The 16,807-nt window shown below is 39.7% G+C and overlaps 1 protein-coding gene across 1 annotated transcript; it reads left to right on the plus strand.

Annotated features, from left to right (window-relative positions):
• Window positions 1-7,064: 7,064 nt before the first annotated feature.
• LOC116215340 (ATP sulfurylase 2) lies at window positions 7,065-10,274 on the plus strand. Its single transcript, XM_031551017.1, has 5 exons — window positions 7,065-7,931; window positions 8,186-8,591; window positions 9,208-9,468; window positions 9,582-9,668; window positions 9,913-10,274. The coding sequence occupies exons 1-5, from the start codon at window positions 7,375-7,377 to the stop codon at window positions 10,045-10,047; spliced, it is 1,446 nt and encodes a 481-aa protein (XP_031406877.1). The 5' UTR covers window positions 7,065-7,374; the 3' UTR covers window positions 10,048-10,274.
• The last annotated feature ends 6,533 nt before the right edge of the window (window positions 10,275-16,807 follow it).

Here is a 16,807-nt window from a genome sequence, read left to right on the forward strand (position 1 = left end):
ATAGTAAATATTAGGCTTTAATGAAAGATTTTAATATTGATAAGGAAGTCAAGGAGCTTAAAGCAATGGGTAGGGATGTTCCATGGGACAAGATAATTTTGATGAATTTGTCAACTCTATTTTTTGTAGGAAATCATCCTTTTATCGGGAGCTATTACACTTGGAGGTCCAACAATATCACAACTCTTTCCAAATTTACAAGACTACAGGTACAAAACACGTAAATAACATAAATTGACATAGGTATCTCATTTGCTTATTCGTCTGTTATTATTATGTATATTAGTTTTAAATATGGGTATTATTTTTATTCTTATCAGAATTGATTTTCATTAAGTTACGAAACAACATATGCAACATTTGTCTTGATGCATGCTCTAAATGTAGACATAGGAACATAGAATGTCAAGTTGTCAACTCAAAAAGGGTATCACAATATTGGAAGCAATTTCTACGAAAGCATTGAGACAATATAGCTCCATCTGCTTGTACTTATCATATGTCAATACTGTAACACAAAGCTTTTCCACCATGAAACGACAGTATTATGTTGCGTAAACGGTGAATTTTTTTTTCCACATATGACATGCTCAATTTACTTCTAGACCATTCCTCATTGGGCACAAAATATTTACTCTTACAAATCACGTCTTTTCATTCACTTTTATGGGTGTACATGTAAATGAGGCTTTGCTTATTGAAAGTAAATGAATATATAGTTTTCATGCAAAAGGTGCAACATATCACCAAATTGGAGATCTTTTACCCAAAAAAATGAAAAGCCTAGATACCTACAACTTTCATTTACGATATTGAGCATGACATCGAGAACCGTGTGTCAGAACATCAGAATTTTTGACATCTGAATTGTGGAAAGCATTACAAGCATATTAAATAAATATAATTTGTTTGTCCACAGTTCCATTAATTGTCTCGCTTACCCATATTTGCCAGTGTCTTTTAATTATAAGGGAAAAAGACAAAAACCCCCTTGTGCTTTGGGGTTATGACAAATCACACCATATTCTTTCGTTTGGAACAAATCGCACCATGTTCTTTACTCCGTCAGACATAGGGGTTACGACATCAAATTATTTTTCATTTTCAGTCCTCAATCTTTAGCCTTTTAATCATTTTGGTTATAAATCTTTTTTTTATCATTCCTATCCTAAACTTTCCATTTTGTTTCATTTTAGTCCTAAACGAAAATCGAAAGGGGAGGAAGGGCGCCAATCGGCAACCCCGACCCCTCCACCGAGGTCGCCAACGCCCACAAAGGACATCGCCGACCTTGGTGGAGGAGTCGGGATCGCCAATTGGAGGCTCCGAACCCTGAATCGACCAGGGACAAGTCGGAGGTCCCCAATCGATTTGGGGTTCGGGGCCGCCAATCGACGACCCCGATCCCTCCACCGAGGTCGCCGGCGCCTACAAAGGACGCTCGTGACCTCGGTGGAGGGGTCGGGGTGGCTGATTGGCGGCCCCAACCCCTCCTCCCCTTTCGATTTTCGTTTAGGACTAAAATGAAACAAAATAGAAAGTTTAGGATAGGAATGATAAAAGAAAAAGATTTAGAACCAAAATGATTAAAATGCTAAAGATTGAGGATTGAAAATGAAAAATAATTTGACGCCATAACCCCTATGTTTGACGGAGCAAAAAACATGGTGCAATTTGTCCCAAATAAAAGAACATGGTGCGTTTTGTTTCAATCCTAAAGCACAATGGGAGTTTTTGTCTTTTTCCCTAATTATAAAGAAGTAGTTGCAGCAATTGTTATAAATAAAATAAAGAAGCAATTGCAACAATTGTTAGTGGAAGACATTTTATCATACAAACAAGTTCAAGACCCTTAATGGCGATTCTAGACACAGTTGGCTATTATCATCCACAATATCCTCTACTTTTTTCATGTACAGTGTATAGTTAATATATTTATACCAGCTGTAATAGAAGGAGGATTATGATGTCCTGAATTTTACGTTTATATTTTTCAGGTAAAATTGCATAAAATCACCTTCAATTACGTTACCACTTATCGTTATATTAACATGCACTGCACTTTTATTGATAAATAATTGCATATTTGTAAACGAACCATCCATCCTACCCATAAGTGGTCAATTGTGAAGCAACACCTAGCAGACAACTAAGTTAAACTCGGAAGCACAAAACCTTTGGCGGCCACTTTACAAAGAAAGTCAAGTAACACGTATACTCGTGAGCAATTCCGCTTTCGTAGTTTTGGTCAATGAGCATGAAAGTAAGGGTAAAAAGGACAAGTTGATTAGAGATTTATGTGTTACTCTATCTCATGTCCCTCATATGTTGAGTGATAAGGGCACATTATACTTATATTTTATTGTACAATTCATGTTAAATTATTATTAATTTTATAGAAATTATAAGAAGTTGATGCTTAATTATGTGTAATTTGATATTGTAGGTCTTTGAGAACTTAGATGGAATTACAAGCAATATTGAGGAGTTTTGCGCAATTTGGAGCCAACCTATATCTTTCGGAAATCTTTTTTTGTTTTGGATATAAATACTTCTTATAACAAGTTTAGGAAACCCTGGGGGGAGCCATCTTTCACCATTCTTTTAACCTAGAGAGTTTTTGGAGATAGTATTGTCTGAAACCGTCACCTAGATCAATTGATTTGAAGCGAAGAATTGTGGAAGAGACTATTCCTTAAAGAAATTGTTGGGTTTTTGTTTTAGGATTCAATATCTTGAGTTTACCGCTGAGTATGAATTCTATTGCAATGACTCCTTTGAATTATAATTGTGTTTTCAATGCCATGACGTTCTAAGCTTCTCTTGTGGGAATATGATGAAACCCTAGGTAGCTAATATGATGATTGTCGCCATGTTATAGGATTAATAGATGTGTTAATGATTCATGATTGCAATTCCTATAATTTCAATTTTAATTCTTAATTGGTTATAATTGTTAGAAACACTATTGATACGGGAGTTGATATAGGGTTTGTTAGGAATTCTTGATTAGACTAATTAGTTAAATGCGGAAGCTGCGTTAATTAGTTTAATTAGAGATTATCTAGGAATTAATGCAATGTTTCTAGTTAGTTATTCGCTAAGACATTAGGGATAATTAATTTAGGGCATAGACAATCATAGCATTGGAAGGTGTATGATTATAATTTAGAGTCCACTATTAGTTAGAGATGCGGGAGCTGATTAATTAATTAGGGGTTTAAAACTTTAATTTTAAAGGCTTGATAAACTCACTTGAATAACCACATAGCACATAGCTATTAATCTATATAACATGATGGCAATCTGATTAGTGAAACTAGGGTGGATTATGTTTTTCCCACTTACAATTGATATATTTTCATACAATTCTCTTTCTGCTCTTTGTGACGATTTAGGTTGATTAGTAGTTAATTAGTTAATTCTCTCAATTTGATTGCCTAGATAATAATAGAATCTAATATAGGTTTAATACTTAATTAATCCTCGTGGGATTGACACTCTATTCATCACTATATTACTTGATCAGACTCAATGCACTTGCCGGTAGAATTCGCGCTTATCTTTATATATATTCACAGTGGATCATTGAGCCTTGAGCCCGATCCTTTGGACCGTGACTCGGAACCATTTGTAAAGGTGGACCCCACCGATTGATATGGGCATTACCCGAAGTTGTTTGGCTTCGGCACAATGAAAAAGTCTATTGGGCCTTTTCTCAAGAAGAGAGCATCGAGGTTGCGTGGAACCGGGTCAAGATGAGGAGCTTGAATAGGACCCAGCAATGATCGACTGCCTTCACTCAGAGGTCCGACACCTGAGAAGGACAAGACCATTGTTGCCCTCTATCATGTCTGGAGGGAACCGGAAAAGAACACTCTTAACTTCACTACCGAGCATGCACTTTAGAGAAACAAGAAGAGTATAGGAAGAACACGAGCAGGTTTCAATGATGGCCCTGAAGAAGCATTCCAAACACATCCTTAGGGTCATAAATTACTTGCATACTGACGAGCCCTGTACAATTGACACTGATAAACCAATCATCGAGTTCTTCCAGAGGAGGGTTAATATATAAGACATTATTGACAGTTAAAAGTATATACAAGGGAATTAGTGAGTAGCATAATTTGCATAATCTCTAATATGCATTTGAATTGACACGTCGCTAATGTTTGCATATCTGCTATGCTGCTCCTTCTTTACTTTGAACATCGAGAGGTTAGTTACCAAATACAACATTATATTTACTAGTAAAATAGCATTTGCGTTGCACGTGTATGAACTGTGTTTCTTATATTATTTCTTGACCACCTATCTTACAATATAGTTGTATTATTTTTTGGAGAAAGGTTATTAATATTATTAAATTATAGAGTATGTTGCATCGGTCCAATAAAAGTAACACATGATATTTATAAAAGTAAAAGAAGCGAAACAGTGAGTTTTATAGCCCTTTTGTGTGATTCTGTCAATTGTTTCCAAAGACGTCATGCGCTATTATATTTCTTAGAGCACGATTTGCATTTATTGCCTTGTATATTGATGCGGGGGAAATAAACGCTACAACAGTCATATTTAAAATGCGTTTATGTACCAACGAAAGTGTTGATTGAATGGTAAGCAGCTTACTCCCGTAAGAAAGAGAATACAAGTTCGAATCTCGGAAAACGCACTTGTTGGGAGAAAGAATAACCTTTAATGTTCGATCTCCCGACTGAATTAGTTAGATCCCATTGGGCTCTGGATACTATGGTACACACCGAAAGAAAAAAAAACATTTGTGTGCCTCTGACCCTTAAAGATGAGCTCATTCTGTAACAATTGTAAATTGAAGACCAATTTTTAATTAGAAGTTTAACTCCAATAATCCAAATGCAATCCCAAAAAGAAAATCATTAAAGCTAGTCATTCTCTTTTTTCTCAGGCAATCACTATATGTAAGCTAATTATTCTCGTTTTTCTCAGGCAATCACTATGTGTAAGCTCATTATTCTCGTTTTTCTCAGGAAATCACTATATAGCAAAGTCTTTTGCTGGTGGTAATGCGATGAAATGTGGAGTTAAGTATGAAATAATTGAATTGGACTAATTTCCAGTGGATTTGTTTTCGGGAACAACATAAATATTTGTGGTAATAGAAAAATAATAAATAACATAAATATTTATGGTAATGCAAAAACAATAAACTATCAAATCAAATTGCCTAGGATCCTTGTAAAATTTGACGAGAATAATAATGAAACCAAGTGACTACAATCTCCCTCGAGCAGCAATGGTCTAAACTGCTCGTGTTCCTTGACCTGCATGGCCTTAGAGAGCTTCGTTGCCACCATCTTCGCCACATCTTCCGTCATAAATATTGGGGCCGAAGTCTAATGAGAGGTCTGTCTCATGCCAGGCACAACTCCACTTCCTCTTGGTTGCAGTGGGGGACTGATCGGATATGCAAATACGGGAACCGGCTCCGGGGGTACGTGTTCAGGATGGTGCTCCGACACCGACGCGTCCTCTTGGTGGTTCAGTCCTATTTCCCCTGCCAGCAGGTTCATCCGAGGTGCTTGGCCACTTAAATCGAACGCCTTTTGGCTATGATGGCATCCACAGCCTCCCTGAGCGGCGTAGGGAGCGCCTGGAGCAATACTTCGCATAGGTCCTCTGCGGTAGACGTTTGGTTATACGGGTGATCCACCTCCAACTCCAACTCTTGTTACGGTAGACGTTTGGTTATGCGTTTGGTTATTTTTTTCTTCCTTTTTTTATTTATTGAAAGTCGAATATAAAAATAATATTCGGAATAAGTTTATTTTAAAAATTGGATTGTACTTTATTATAAAAAAATAATTTATTTATTTTTAAAAATTTAAATTATTTAAAATACATATATAAAAAAATAAGTGAAAACGAATCATAATCGTGAGAGTACGGAATTTGAATTATACTCATCCGAGATTCTTCGAAATCCTTCAACTTTCATAAACATATATATATATATATTGAGAAAAATAACTTCCCTCTTTCGTTAAATTTGGACTGTATTATGCCAGATTAAACTTTTGTCATATAATTCAAATCATAGAAAGTTAGATCCAGCTATAGACGGATTCACATCAAACAAAAGCATATAGAAGGAGTTTCACGAAAACTCTTTAAAAAAATTAAAATGGATAACTTTTTGAAAGATAGAGGTATTCCTGCAGACGAACAACCAAGAAACTTACCCTAAAAATGGTTCGTGATCCTCAGGAACTTAAGAGTTATGTTTGATACTAAGAGCGTCAGCCGAACTTAATACGGCTGTTCAAAAAGAACCAAAAACCGAAATCGAATTGTCAAACCAAAGTGAATGGAACCGTTCAAACCGAACCACTAGAATCATTCTCTTTCAATTCGGTTCGATAGGGTATGAACGATTTGGTTCGTTTTCAAACTATGACCAACCAGTTAATTATGGTTAACCAAACTAAACAATTTAAGTAAAATAAAAAAATATATATGTTCCTTATCTTTTCTTCTTCTTCAGTCTTCTCTTCGACATTCAACGTGCACAGTATAGTACACGCATATGTATAAATTATCAAATGATAAATATTGGTAAAGTTGTCAAATATGTATAAATTGTTGTTAAAAAGTTCGAAAAAAAAAGTATTTAAAATCAGAAAAATATTTTAATTTGGCATTTTTGGTTTGGTTCGGAAACCAAAATAACCGGTTTGAAATGTTTGGTTGTCAAATATTCAGTTCAGACCAGTATTCGAGTAACGAGACCAAATCATCTTTGTGATTTGGAGCAGTTCGGTTCGATTTCAAAACCGTATACAGAACCGCAGCATGAACACCCCTAGAACTGAGTGAGTTATGTCTTGACAAGCACTGATTTTCTAGGAGAACTCCGAGCTCGGATTTACATCTCATAGCATGCAACTTGACAGTCACTGAATTATTTGATCGATCATTACACTTGCAAAAGAACAGCCATTGACAGTCTTACCAGCCATGTCCTTTTGAACCTTGGCCCAAAAACAAAACAAAAATGTCCACTTGAGCCGTCAATCCCTCATGCCATGAAAAAGGGACCGAGGAGGAGAGGACGACTGGTCCCCTCCCACCCCACTGCCCCCGGCAGCATCAGACCAGTAGCCATTTCCCGACCACAAAACCGCCATTCTTGGAAACCTCGACCACTCCAACACTTCACACAACGTGTGGATCCCCTTCGCTCCTCTCTGTCAGCCACCTTTCCACTCTTATTAACTCCTTCCCTCCAACCCCCCCCCCCCCCCCCCCCCCCCCCCGACCTTTTTCCCACAATGCTCGCCCGGTTCTTCTCCATAATTCGCCACAGCCTCGCCGTCTCCTCCAGTAACCGCCGCCATGTCCCTCACCATTAAGCTCCACAGCCACCCCCGCCACAGCCTGAACCACCCCGCCGCCCGCCTCTCGAGGCCTCCCAGTCTCAACCCCACCAAGATCCGACCCGGACCCATTTACCACGCCAACGCCCTCGCCCCGCTCGTGTACTCTCACCGCCCCAGGATGAGCTCCGACGGGGCGGCCCGGGGTCCAATTAAGAGCTCCCTGATCGACCCTGACGGTGGCGCACTCGTCGATCTAGTGGTGCCAGAGGCCGAGGCTGGCCCCAAGGCTGTGGAGGCCGAGTCGTTGCCCAAGGTGCGGCTGACGAGGATCGATCTCGAGTGGGTCCATGTGATCAGCGAGGGGTGGGCCAGCCCGCTGAAGGGGTTCATGCGGGAGAGGGAGTACCTGCAGAGCCTGCATTTCAATTGCTTGAGGATGGAGGACGGCTCCATCGTGAACATGTCCCTCCCCATTGTCTTGGCCATTGACGACGAGACGAAGGAGGCGATTGGGTCGTCCCCGAATGTGGCTATTCTCGGACCGGACGGCAACTCGGTCGGCATTCTCCGCAGGTCAGTTGATCGGGACAATGCTGAGAAAATATTATCTTTTTCACTTGCTTGGACGATGATTTCGACAGTTTATTCGGTTAAAGCCCTGATCTTTCCCTTAGTTCAAGTATCCAAACGAAATTCAATAATCGGAATTGTTTATGCTCACTTGTATGAGAAATTGTGGAAGGTCTTTAGTAATCAAATGCTCACTTGGATTTCGCCCTGCCTTTAATTGTCAACTGACCGAGACGTGACGATCATATATGTTGCAGCATCGAAATATACAAGCACAACAAAGAGGAAAGAATAGCCCGAACATGGGGAACCAGTGCCCCTGGACTTCCCTACGTGGAAGAAGCCATCACTCCCTCTGGGAACTGGCTCATCGGAGGTGACCTGGAAGTGCTGAAGCCAATAAAGTATAATGACGGGCTCGATCACTACAGGCTGTCCCCCAAGCAGCTCCGCAAGGAATTCGATAAACGCCAGGCTGATGCAGTCTTTGCTTTCCAATTGAGAAACCCGGTGCATAATGGGCATGCCCTGCTGATGAATGATACGAGAAGGCGGTTGTTGGAAATGGGTTACAAGAACCCAATCCTGTTGCTTCATCCCTTGGGAGGGTTCGTGAAGGCTGATGATGTGCCTCTTGATGTCCGAATGGAACAGCATAGCAAGGTAAAATCCGTCCTGCTTTTCTTTATACAGCCTTGGAGTGACTATAACAGCCTAATATATTAATCAGCAAATACTAATTTTCGACATCATTGGGCAGACATTACAGGAAGCAAATTTATAATAGAATCAATACCATAAATAAAGAAAAGCCCAATTTAATGCTTGAAGGAATCTCTTTGGACTGAGGCATGGCGATGTCTCTTTTGGTCGACTCTCGTGCCGGGGTTAACTAGCCATTCTCCTGGATTTCTTGGAGAAGAGTCTAGACTTGTCTATATCCATGAGAATGGAAATGTTCTGGAATTTATTTAAAATGTTGTACAATGTTAAGGCAATGGTTTCCTCAACCATGCTTGGTTATGTCCAACCGCAGATATTACAGCAGACATGAATTGAAAATGTCTTGATAATTTCATTCTTCTGATGAACATGAACTAAAAATCTCTTTTGATCATTTTTTTTTCCTGAACTGTAAGGCATATTCATCATTCATTTCTTTTTTTCCTTATCTCCCTCGTTTTGCAACATAAATAATGACTACAGAGTAATGTTGCATATATTTTTAGTGATGTGAGCTGTGCATCGATGGTCTCGATAAAGTTTTCTTATATTACAGGTCCTTGAAGATGGGGTTCTGGACCCTGAAACCACCATTGTCTCCATATTCCCGTCTCCGATGCATTACGCAGGTCCCACTGAGGTTCAATGGCATGCCAAGGCAAGGATCAATGCAGGCGCTAACTTCTACATCGTGGGTCGCGATCCTGCTGGAATGGGCCACCCGACCGAGAAGAGGGATCTCTATGACCCTGATCACGGTAAAAAGGTCTTAAGCATGGCCCCGGGCCTGGAGAAGCTCAACATTTTGCCCTTCAGGGTGAGGACAACAGCATGATGTGCTGCCCTTTTTAGAGTGTTCTTAGAGGACGTAAACTACACATGATAAACCTGCAGTCTTAACTATCTCTCGGCATTGCCCGTGCGTTGCAGGTGGCAGCTTATGATACAGTGGCAAAAAAGATGGCATTCTTCGACTCTTCACGTTCTCAAGATTTTCTTTTCATTTCAGGGACTAAGGTGCGTTTTGAATGAGTTTTTTCACCTCTTCTATGAAAACTGAGAAATGAGGAAAATGTGTCAAATTTCACCTTGAAGATGCCTAGGATCATAACACGTCTTTTTTACCATTAGATATTTTCCTTTCCTTATTTATCTTTTACTATTTGCGAAGAAGGAAATCCCTTTATCACCAATTTGCCCCCCGGTAGAATTTCTTTTGCGGTACCACAACTTACACGAAATTGTTTCCCTCATCCACCAGATGCGAAATTATGCAAGGAGTGGCGAGAACCCTCCCGATGGTTTTATGTGTCCGGGAGGCTGGAAGGTACTCGTGCAGTACTACAAGAGCTTGCAAGCAGAGGAGGCAGCACAAGCTCCCGTTCTATCAGCTTAGACCCGCGAATTAGACTCGCTGAAAGTGATTTTGAAGCGATTTTAGATTGGATCTGGATAGTTTCGGTTTCTTCTTTCCTTCTGATGTTTTGCTTTTGCTTGTTGATATTATGTATTTATTGCTCCTGCGGATATCAGGTTCATTGGAATTTTATTTAACATTCTTTGGGAGAGAACTATGTACAATGCCAAAATGAAGAGGCCCTTCAGATGGATTTTTTTTTTTTTGGCCAGAAATGAGTTCCTCTTTTATGTCAACCATAGCCAATTACAGCAACAGAATCCTCATTTACATCTGTAAAGCAAGGGGGTAGCTCAACCCATACATCGACCCTCATCTTCCTTTTCGGACATGATGCTATCCAATCCGAGCATGTGTTCGCCTTCCTTTGCATCGGGCTAAGGTTCAACTTTCTGAAATACCTCTTGATTTTGATGATCTCAGTAATCAGATGCCTTAAGCTTCCATGGAATACAACAAACTTCTTTCGCAAAAACACTTCATATATAGCTCAATCCCTTCTCTCATTGCCAAAGCTTCAATAACTTTTGGGGCGTCACCTTAAGCTTTCATTCCCGATCCTCCGGCCACTTTTCCTGTGCAATTTCCTTGCTATTTACACCAATTCCTGCATAGCCGGTAGTCTGGTCCAAAGATCCATCATAGTAGTTGATCTTAACATAGCCTCTAGGAGGTGCTTGCCATATAGCTGGGGGCTTTGCCATCTCCCCTTTCCTCCTTTGAATAGGATTCTGAGATTTTACTGGGGGCTTTGCCATTTATATACTGAAAGCAGCTTGGCACCTCTCATTCCGAAATATGCCGCATAGCAAAGGCTACACCTCTGGCCATACGCCATATCCTTGTTTACTTCCTTCCCCAGCCCCTTCCTTACTCAGAAGATTCATAATCCATCTCTCCACAGTTGTTACTCCCCGAAGATGCCCTTTTGATCAACGATTGTCCCCTCATTGTGTTTTACTTATCTTTGTGGAAACTACCGAGACAACAAGTCATGTTATGGTTGGAGTCAGCTTCCAAAAGTTTGATCTTAATCGTCATAGAAAACGTTCATCGAATTGGATCGAATGGGACAACGGGCTAGAAGAATCGGAGCCTGGCTAAATGAAACGCAAGCCCAAAATGGTGGCGGTTCTTTCCAAGGAGCCATTTGAGCGCAACATTTCTCTTGTCCAAACTTCGACTGAACAATTCTTACTCATCTCCATTCTTCTATCCCTTATTATAATCTCATGAGAGTTTCTTGAATCACAGAAGCTCGATTTCTTTGGAATTGTCGAAACTATAAGAACACAGATATTGTGTTGGTTCCAATTATTTTTTATCCTGCATAAGTCACTCAGTTTAGGCCTATAAATTTGGGCCACTTCTCTTATAAAATAGTGTCAAAAGTCATCGTCAATCGATTGAAACCCCTCCTTCCTTGTCTTGTGTCTGAACAACAAAGTGCTTTTATTGCTGGAAGAATGATCCGAGATTACGTAGTGGTCGCCCCATGAGGTTTTCCGTTACTTGAGAGGTAAGAAAAGAGGGAACAGTGCTGAGGAGTGCGCATGGTGGAATGGTCTTTTTTGAAGGTTGTTTTTCTTAGAAGGGATCATGCAATATTGTGTTTGGCCAGCCACTTTCACCGTTTGTGCCATCGGCAAGAGGGCAGCAATGGCAATTCCATCGAACGGACGGAAATCAAGGGCATAAGAATGAAAAGAAACTGCCCAGAGATCAACCATCTTTTTCTCGCCGATGATTCTTTGTTTCTACGGCTGCAACCTAGACAGAAGGCCGAAAGCTGAAGTGTATATTGGAGCAGTATTGTACTGCTTCTGGCCGAGGAGTTGACATGAATAAAATCTTCTGATCTCTTCTTCAGTGAAAATAGTAAAGAGCCAACAGAGAAGGAGCTAAGCGGGATGTTTGGCATATGATAACCCGAGTCGCGCCATATTATTGGCCGGGCCAGCGCCGGTGTCGAGCTTAGTATATGAAGACCTTGCCCGAAGCCCATCACAACCCGATGTACGGGGCTTGGAATTTGTCCAGGGTCTCCAGGCCAGCCATCTACCATGGGGGATGGCCCAATCCATTGAAACATCATTATTGTGAAGAAAAAAGTACATGTAAAATTGCATTATTCTTTGTAAATATGATTTTCGGGAAAGATTAACCTGGATTTCTAACCGAGCGTGAAATTCTGTCCAGATTTGCCCTAAAGGACCTAAGTCGTGGCGTAGGCTTAGCCGAATCCGACCCAAGCTAGTTTTTTTAAAATGGTGGGCGACAGTGTGGGCAACCTTACCGTACCTACTATGGAATGTTCAGGCTTTTGCGTTCAACCGTGAACATATTAGATGAATTGAATAATCAATGCAAGCATTGGTCCCATCAGCGTAACACCACCAAAGATCTAATATAGTTAACATAAGCCGGCATCCTTCAAGTCCAAACCGAAGGGTACACAACTAGCAATTGTTTTTTGACAAATGCATTAGAGGAGATTTGAACTTGAGACCTTCGAGTTATCAAATCATATGGGAGTAAGCTTGCTAACAACTAGGCTATCATCTTTGATGATCCGACCCAAGCTAGTTGAGTTGCAGGACGATTCCTTCCTCATTGGCTCCGACTCTTAATCAAGCTAACAGTATGGGTTTCAGTAAGATTAGGGATGAAATTATAAAAATTAAAACTTCACGGTGCCGGTTTTACCATCTTTAGATGTCAATGTAATACGATAAAGTGCAATCGATCATATCGATGGGTCGATCACGGGAGATATTAATTAAGGAACCAAAATAAGTATGAAAAGACAATTAAGTGGGATCATCTAATTGATTAGTTCAAACGATAAGAAAGACCAAAAGTTGTAGGGGCATAGTTGGTGCTCTCGTGACCCAGTGAACAAGAACCTACCCCCCCCCCCCCCCCCCCCCCCCCCCCCCCCCCCCCGAAGAGGCTACCGGACCCCATGGTCTGATCCCTTTGTCCCCTTTGTGCCAACTTCCATTTCATTATTGCTTATTATCAATAATTCAGAATTCAGATTACCGGACTAATTCTTAAGACGTATCCAGGAAATGTGAACCGGAAAATATGTCAATCAGATATATATTAATTGGTCCGTCGACGTGCTTGGAACCTTCCGCTTTCAGAGGCATGGACTGCGCCACCGGCCTGATTGATAAATGTAGAATCAGGGTGCGTATGTATGTAAATGGTGTGGACGAGGGAAATTGAAATTGACATGATGTTTCAGTTTGATGGACAGTGGGCACACTAACACAGCATGTGCTCCTTCCCTATAGCTTCTTGGTACATCCGTAAGTCCTTTGTTCTCCGGCTTCCCCTCTCCTCCATGTGAGCTGTACGCTGGCCCACCCCTCCCAATTGATTCCCACATTTCTTCTTTGCATGCGTATTTACGCATTGATAATTTTTTTTTTTACAAGCACGCCATTTGATGCGAAAAGCTCAATGAGTCTTTATTACTTGATGTTGAAGTGGAGTCGGTTTATTAAGTAGTAAAACTTTTTTAATGGTGGATTTTCTTCATTTACAAGTCTCGATCTCAATATCTTACCTAAAGGAAAATAGTATCGAACCAACTGACACAGTCTCATTCGTTATGCATTTATGATTTTGATCACTGAACTACTACTTGTGGTGCAATTAATTCCAATGTTTTTGATATATATTGTATGCAGATATTATATGTATGTATACCCCACATGTATTATCAGGGGGGAAAAAAAGAAAAAAAACGTATACATACCCACATGTATATTCAATCCTCTTGTGTGGCCCTGGTATACGTACTCGCGTAAGCATGGATATATCTGTTCGTGCTGATGATGTTGTTTCGCCACATATAGTGTGATACGAAAAGTAATTAGATCATTATAATACCATGTAAAATTCTCACTTGGACGTACACGAACACTAGCTCATCTGCAATTTAAAAGCTTAAGCTGATAGATTGTTGGATCACAATCTCATATAAGCTTGCTATTTCTTTTTTAATTTTCAGTGTGGGACAATATATCTCGACAGTTTATTTTTATTATATAAGATTTCGATTTTGAATCTTACAAATGAAGAATTTATGCTGGGAAAGTTTTATATCTCTTATTGGATCACCTATTAAATTTCCGAATACGATCGTATACATTACAAAAAAAATGAATAAATGGGTTTTGTAGGCCCCATGTGGTCTCATCTTGAAGTGGTCAGGCTGGAAGTCTACATCGATAGAAGTCCAAGACAATGATGATGTGCCATTGTGACAGTGCATGATTTGTTCGACACGGTATTTTAATGGCAGATGTTCCCTCACATATTCTAGGTCAATTAGAGTAGCAATCCCACAAGACGAGGGTCGACCAACAGTCGGGGCTCGGGCTTCCATACTACCTGGTGAAGAAAGATCGTTGATCCCGTCGAAACAAATAAAGCTAGCTATAATGAGAAACCCTATCTTCCGAACAATATGAAATATCAATGCATGGACATTTTTAGCATGGCAACAAGCCTCTCATCCAAATTCACTTCATCTCCTATCCTCACAGTTGCAATGAATAAACTGTTCATGTATCTACCCACGTTTCAGTTGCACCAAATTACATTACATATGCACATATATATAGAACCACGTTCAAAAGAAAATAACCTCAAAACATCAACAATGGAGGTTGATGATCAGACTCAGCAAATTCTCCCATGAAAAGAAACAGAGACTCCAACTACCCCCATATCCCCCCCCCCAAAACTTTTTCATTTGTGTCCTACTGAAGAATCTTCGCAGAAAGTGCCCCACCGAGACCCTCATAATATGCATATACATATACATATATATATATATCTTACTATTTTTTGTGATGACTACGGATGTCTTCAGCAATAAGTTGAAATCAATCATGTTCAAGCGTCAAGTCGGCCCTTGTTGAGGTGTTTTCATCGAATTTCTAATCCTTACACTACAAGTAATTTTCGCTTACTAAAACTTAATTTGTTGTTGAGTCACGTAACTCGTGATTCATATATATATATATATATATATATATATGTAAAGAGAGACAACTCAAGGGGCAGTTGCAGTGGTTGTTTGAGGGCGTCGGTTCACTGAGGCAACAGGAGGAGTTGGGGGATTGGGACCCTTACGTGGGAAAAAGTAGATCCTCTCGTGGATTTAATTTGTCTTTTTACCCCTTTCTTAACAGGAAATAGGCTGTATAGGGTTGTGGCAGAGGGTAACATGGCCTTCATGTGCCATACCAATGCAAATGCCAATGGTCAATTATAATTTTTCCAGCATCATCTCGTCCTCTTTTACATGCATGCAAGGGAACACTGCTTACAACGTTGCGACCGTATGTCCTGCGACCATTCCCGAACCCAGTACGCGAGGTTAGTTAACATGCTTTAGCCTTCAGAAGAGTCGGTTGAAACTTTCATACAATGGATAGCTGAAGGCATTTTGTTGTATTTATGTAAACAAATTTTTTATTTTTTCAGTGAATTAGGGGGCAAGGCCAAGTTCATTGCGTATATCAAGGGAATCTAGCAAAACTCGTGGTTTACTAGTCATCAATGCCTGCATAATTAATTGAATAGGTGATAGAAAATGGGGGCCTAAATGGACTATTTTCTTCTTAGGGTTTCATAGAACCACTGTTGGATCAATTATAAATCACAGAACATGGAGGGCAGCTTCCTTCAGAAACCATTTAGGACCCCTTGGTCCCATCAATGGAGTTGCAAGAAGACACTTCTTCCAAGCCTCGTTTGCCTTTTTATGTTCTTTATGGGGTAAAAGTCTTTCCTTCTTTTAATTTTTTTTTCTAGTTTTTTGAATTATGGGCTCGAAATTTTTTTAAAAAAGTTTAAGGATAAGTATAATAGAAGTTCTATAAGGTGTGTTAAAATTTGAATTGGAATTCTACATGAATCATTTTGAGCATCAGTTCTGAAACATTTAGAGTGCCATATATTTTTTATTTTTCTGTTATAAAAGAAATTCAAAATCTAGTACAATGAAAGAAAAATTCAAAATAACGAATAAATGGGCACTGGTAGTCCCACTAGATATCGAATCTGTCACCTTTAGGTCAACAGGCGAGAGCGTGCTCCATTACGCTACACCCTCTTTTGAAAATCTGTTATATATTTAATCCAAACCAGCCAAGCCAAATACGTCATGTCCATATTTCCAACTGGTTAACAAACATAATGGAAAATGACAAGTTTAGACTAAATGTGTCTAAAAGACTAATATTTTAAGACTGACATGCCGATTCATTTATTTAAGACTCGAATTCAAGTTTTATCATATATATTGTACTTCTATTGTAATTATCCTAAAATGTAATTATGTAACATCTCTCCGGGTGTCTTAACGGTGCATTTGGTTTCAGAGTTAAAGTAACTTTGATTTTGATTGTGGAAAAAGATAAAATGTTGTGTAGTGTGTTGAGTCAAAGTTAAAATTAAAATTTTTGACTTGGAAAATGTGTATTTTTGTTGTGTAGTGGGTTGAGTTAAAGTTAAAGTTAAAAATTTTGTAATTTTAACCTTAAAAACAAACTGGCCATTCAGCATCGGGTTTTCTAACAACCAGTCGCAGTTGAGAAAGAGGGTGCCGTGTTGTATAGCAGAGTTGTCGTATGGAACCAGGAGGTTTCTATTTTGATTTTCGCCAACAAAACATCCGGTACACTCCTTTGTTTCCTTGGTTGTGTGCGTCTTC

The sequence above is a fragment of the Punica granatum genome, chromosome 7 (assembly GCF_007655135.1).
Source record: "Punica granatum isolate Tunisia-2019 chromosome 7, ASM765513v2, whole genome shotgun sequence".
In the NCBI taxonomy this organism is placed as follows: domain Eukaryota; kingdom Viridiplantae; phylum Streptophyta; class Magnoliopsida; order Myrtales; family Lythraceae; genus Punica; species Punica granatum.